Source organism: Thermobia domestica, chromosome 16 (assembly GCF_964235325.1).
Source record: "Thermobia domestica chromosome 16, izTheDome1.hap1.1, whole genome shotgun sequence".
NCBI classification, from domain to species: Eukaryota; Metazoa; Arthropoda; class Insecta; order Zygentoma; family Lepismatidae; genus Thermobia; species Thermobia domestica.
The window spans coordinates 179,247,229-179,253,086 of record NC_137469.1 but is presented as its reverse complement, the minus strand read 5'-3'; the positions used below and the strand labels follow the sequence as shown (position 1 = coordinate 179,253,086).

Here is a 5,858-nt window from a genome sequence, read left to right as displayed (position 1 = left end):
AAGTTCTCTATCCGTTGTTCAGTCTGCTGAAGAAGAATGTAAGGTTCAAGTGGGAACATGAACATCAGGCAGCGATGGAGAAGATCAAGGAGATCTTCCAAGAAGAAGTCGTCCTCAAGACCGTCCTGCCTGATAAGCAATTGATCTTAGAATCAGATGCGTGTGATGTCGCGTGCTCCGCTTTATTGTACCAGCGTGATGATAATGATGACATTAGGGTCATCGCTTTCACATCACGTGTGTTAAATGCAGCACAGAAGAATTATTCGGTGACTGAAAAGGAATTTTTTGGACTCATAGATGGGGTTGTTAAATTTAAACAGTATCTAGTTGGAACGAAATTCAAGATTCGCAGCGACCACCTTGCTCTGAAATTTATCCTGTATTGTAGACTTACAAACCAGCGCATCACCCGGTGGGCAATGTTGCTGTCCAATTTTAATTTCGAATTTGAGTTTGTTAAGTCGAATAAAAATTTGAGTGACTATCACTCAAGATACCCTCCTCACACAGAAGAAGACCTCAGTGTTGCACGGAAGCCTATCCTCCAGGAGTCACTGATGACCCTACTGACTGAGATACCTTGTGAGTTGAGGAAGATGATAGCCATACTGCCAGAGATGCAGTCTTCTGATCCAGTCTATGGAAAAATCAAGGAGGTAGAAGAGAAGACGAACTCACCACGAGTGAATGGTGCTTGTCACCGTTTTGAAGTTTTGAACGGACGTTTATGTAAACGTGACCGGGAAGGAGTTCGCATTTGCATCCCAGAAGTGTTAGTAACTCCCTTGCTCGATTATTACCATTCAGATCGAGGGCACATGTCGGCTTGTAAGTTACTCCCACTTCTGACTGAATTTTTCGTATGGCCGAAAATGAGAGCAAGTGTGAGGAAATACTGTGCTTCCTGCGAATTGTGTCAAAAGAGCAACCCTCCCCACTGTTATCGTCCGGGACCTCTGAATCCCGTCGTCGTAGAGAAGCCAGGCTACCTGGTATGCACAGATTGGCTTGGGCCAATAACAAAAGGAATTGGGGAAGTTCATTATATTCTCGTTTTCTATGATGTATTCTCGAAACTTGTGGGATTGTATGCATGTAGAAAAGCCAACACTACCACCTCAGTAAGAAAATTGAAGGAATATTTGAAAGTCAATCCTAGAGTGAAACTCGTCTTGACAGACAGAGGGTCACCTTTCCAGTCTGAGCGCTGGAGAAAAGAGTTAGCAGCACTTGGTATCAGGCACATAACCTCCACACCATATTATCCTCAGGGAGAAATGGCGGAGGTTGCGGTTAAGGCAACCGTACGTTTACTGCGTAAATTGTGTCATGACAACCAAAGATTGTGGCCCAAACACTTACAGAAAATAGAGAAGTGTTTGAATTCCACGAAACACCTGACCACTGGCGTGTCAGCCTATGAGTGCCATTTTGGACAGTCTATATCTAGAGACACAGCAAGGCTTTTTGAAATCCCAGAAGTGGATCAGCGCCATGACGTGCAGTACTATATTGACATAGCTAGGAGAAATCACAAGAAAAATGCTGCTGCACGGAAAAGAAATTTTGATAAGTCACACCGTACAGTAGTGTACAATGTGGGTGACCTTGTGTTATCTAGAGTTTTCCCTAAGTCGGATGCTCTAGCAGGTGTTTCCAAGAAACTTCTCCTATTTTCGGGTCCGTGGAAAATCGTTGCTACCACGGGCAAAAACATGTACACGCTAGCGGATCCTGCAACGGATGAGGTCAAGATGACCAGAAACGCTTTCTTGCTAAAGAAGTATGTCGCTAGAGAAGAAGCAAACAATGGTGGTAATGGTACAACGGAGACGCATCCAGACATCACACCTGAAGCATCAAACACCTGATTATGACATGGTAGTGTACATAGTGTAGTGATACAGTGTTTATTTCTAGTGTATTTGTGTATTGTGTTTATAGTGGGATTTTATATTCAGATTAAGTTAAGTAGGGCTACCTGAATTCTCTGTATTTAGATATTTTGATTATCTCGCTTGTAAGATGTTTCATTGTGTTTTTTATTTTTTCATGTATTATCTTGTTTTGTTTTCAGGAACATAAAATGTGCACCCTGTTGATCTACGTCCTGTATTAGTAAATACATCACCTAGAATCAAAGGGGGGATATGCAGCCGGCCGAGTGCCTTCACCTTCATCTGCATATCAAAAGACAGATGAGTGCACATTTGCATATCGATATTTAAATATATGGTAATTTGTGGTCAAATTTATTGCTTATTAATTAGCGTTCAGGTTAATGATTATCTTATTATTATGAATATTATTGGGTAAACACCGAGCGTAATACGAGAGTATTAATACAATTTTAGTGTATATTGTATTTCATGTATGTACTTTATTCCTTTATAGGCTATGAATCATTTATTATTTGCGTGCATCTCATTAATGGGACTTTATATGGTATATATTACATGCGTTAATGGAGTTATATAGTCAACACACTATTCTACATATGATTAATTAAAGGAGAAATGATATTAATATGCATTGGATTCTTGTAGAGAAGTTTGAACTTTGGGGCTACAGAGATAGCGTGAACAGAGATTTTTTTCTTGGCGACGTTATTCTGCACTGAAACTGCATGTGAGGTCTATGACAACTAACAAGTGAAGAAATCCCTGAATGACCAAGAAAGGATGACTCATTCAGTATAGGAAGTATACTGCTAACTTCCTCTTGTATAGCAATGACGAGATGGATACATTGCTTACAGACGCTCTCCAGGCTTTGTAAAAAGTCGTAAAATTTTTAGCGTCAACATGATAGATTTTGAATTTCTAAAGGTGGTGTTTTCACACTTTTAAAAGAATCTCGCACGTCTCAAGCTCTTGGCTTCGCGTCACCCAGAGTTCGTTACCCGAAAGCAAGCGGATCTAAGTATTTCTCCCATGATGCACTGCACTTTTGAAAACATGTATTTTATTTTGACTTATTTTATGTGTAAAATATTAATATTAACGTATTACGCTCACTAGTTCTTGGAAAGACCGTTTAAAATTCATGACTATATTTGTCAACGTGTTTCCGATCGTTCAAGACACTTAGATCTTGTATATTTTCAAAATTAATCATAACCTAAGATGTTTCTTCTATCTCTCTCTTGAAAAATGGCTACTGTGGTTGGTAGCAGACAGTTTTGAGGGAAGCCAAAGGAAAAGAGACTTCCTACAAATACTCAGAGAGATGACAGCTGTGTATATTATTACCATTGTATTCTGTATATAATTTACTTTATTTATGTATATTTGATCATGTGTATCTATCATTCAAACTGTTGATTTCAGTGAAAATAGCCAATGTTTACAATGCTATTGTGATGGACTTCTGTTTTGAGCAGAAGCTTTTGAACCGGCCGCTCTCAAGAGTGATGGCAGCACCTACCAAGAGGTGTCTGTTAGTTTTGCAGGCACAAGCTAGTTTTCGATGAGGCTGGATGTAAAGACCACCCACGATATTTGCCGGAGGCATCAAACCATTTGTCATAGAATTCTGAGAAGAGCGAGTCGGCTAGTTTCCTGGAATTGTGCAGTTTAATAACCCGTTCATGTTCTTGTTTGGACTAGTTGTTTCTTAGACGCTGAAGAGTTTACTTCGAACTAGCGTGTGTGAAGTTTCTAACTTCTCGAGAATTGAGAGGTATCAACCCGGGACAGTGCGAAGACCGTTTTCTTCCCATGGAGTCCTGTGTAATACATACATGAATAGTCATGTATCGGGCAACGATTGTGGACAGTGCTCCAAACTATTAATTTTATAGTGCATATGATCAGTGCTGCAGAACAGTGAAATTCAGAAACGTGTCAACCACGTCATGTTTCGTTTTTTTAATCAATCTTTGACAAGATTTTTCTGAAACCATAGCTAGTTGGCTATGACTTTGTTAGCAGTTCAAAGCAGTAGCTATTCTGCGGAAGCTTTATCAACAGTGCCGTCGCACTAATCATTATTCCTGTCACGGAATGGAAAATCGTTGTTCCCATCTCTAGTTGAAAACACCAGGCCTGTCAAGCTTACGGCAGTGCCATCCTTGAACTCTTCAAACAAGGATACTAGCAAGCGTTCTAGTATTGCTACTATACTGACATACCTATGTGTCAGTTATACAACCATAGTTGACCATCCAGTTGGTCCTCCCTTCGAGAACAATTCACTTCAGTGGAATGGTAATGTGGAAAACTACCTTTTGGTGTGATCCATCATGGACATTGTGTCAGCCCCAATTTTAGAATAGACTACCGTGAATGGACATTAAGGAAAATTGAGTAACCAGGACACTGCATCGATTTGATATATTCATGAATTTTTACCTATAAATTTTGTATATATATATTTTTTATCCTCCTCTCTGAAAGGAACAGTCAGAGACGCTGAACTTGTTATCATGAGGAGTGATTTTTGTTTGTGTATCTGCTTGTCAGATTTATTAAGAGGTCAGACAGACCTCTAGTGTCAATATCGATATTCATATCCAATATAGTTACAGTGTAAAATGTGTGTATATATTTCAATAGTGAGAGTGGTGCACCATATTTAAAGAAAATTCGAAAATAAGTGCATTGTAAATATGAAAGTGTTGAGTGTCTTCTTCCATCATCAATGGTTCTATGAGACGGAATAAATCTCCTTCTTCAAAATGTATAGCGAGGGTGTCTGTTTTCCTGCTTGGTAAGTACCCGAATGCTAATCCCTATGTTTTATATTTCAGGAGTGAGAGTCAAGGAAACATCTCTCCTTGTCTCTAATACATCTGACCATCTTCCTGAATGGGGCCCAGGGAGAAGTACGCCCAAAGAACATAACGTCACAGTTATGAGTATAAAGAGTGATTAACAGTTTGCTACCTGTTTTTTTTGAAATTTTATTTTTTTTAACCTTATTGCATCTAAAACTCTTTATAAGTAGCTGCAAGACCATAACTGTTGTCAGAAAACCCTAAGATTTTTGTTTGTTTTACTATATTCTGTTTTTTTTGCTCTACCGACTATAAAATGTGGAAGTGGCGGCTTCAGACGGAGATCACCATTATCGCTCCAAGCAGGGATTACTTATGCAAAAGTATTTAATTTGCAAGTTTCAGTAATTTACATTATAATTTGAATATCCTTAGCCACTCCACCATATATTATTTATCTTTATTGTGGTGGTGTTTCTTTGGTATGCATAGATTACCTCTATAGCTACCTGCACCTCACATCGGGTCCCCCTAAACCTTGGCTGGCCGCCATAAAATTTCACTTTAGGCTTGCAAATGAACTATAATATGGTGATGATGTATAATATGATTAGGTCGGCCCCCCTAACTTCTACCGCCCCCCCCTAAATTTTTGGGCTGGCTACGGGCCTGAGTGGCTTGACAATGTTAATGCAAACGATATGGATGTGAGTTATAGTTACAATGAAAATAGTGAAGATTTTTTCATTGCGAAAGACAGAAAAAATAAATGGAAGAAGTGACTGGCAGCACCGGCAAAGACAAAGTGTAAAAACATTGTGAAAAAGATGCTAGGACCGAAACTTAGTCAAGGCTCTCTCGTTCAGCAACAGCAGAACCGTTAATGGCTCAACGCGTGGATGTGTCGATGGTTTGAGTTTTTGTTCGCATTTTTGCCATGGATCAAGACGTTTTGACAGCGCTATAGCAACAACACGAAATGTTCTAAGTAATTTACTCAACAATTGAATGCATTACTTCCAATAAATGTTACTAAATATATTATTGTACCTCAAAATGTCAATGTTGGAAAAAAACAAACGCGCGAGTAGTTATGTTACTAAATTTGGCGCGAGTGACAAAAGGTTAAGGCCATATA

The 5,858-nt window shown here is 39.2% G+C and overlaps 1 protein-coding gene across 1 annotated transcript; it reads left to right on the top strand.

The window, feature by feature from the left end:
* The first annotated feature begins 599 nt into the window (after nucleotides 1-599).
* LOC145672698 (uncharacterized) lies at nucleotides 600-1,874 on the top strand. The gene has a single exon (XM_081741867.1). It carries the CDS (start codon nucleotides 600-602, stop codon nucleotides 1,872-1,874), a length of 1,275 nt encoding a protein of 424 aa, XP_081597993.1.
* Nucleotides 1,875-5,858: the final 3,984 nt, after the last annotated feature.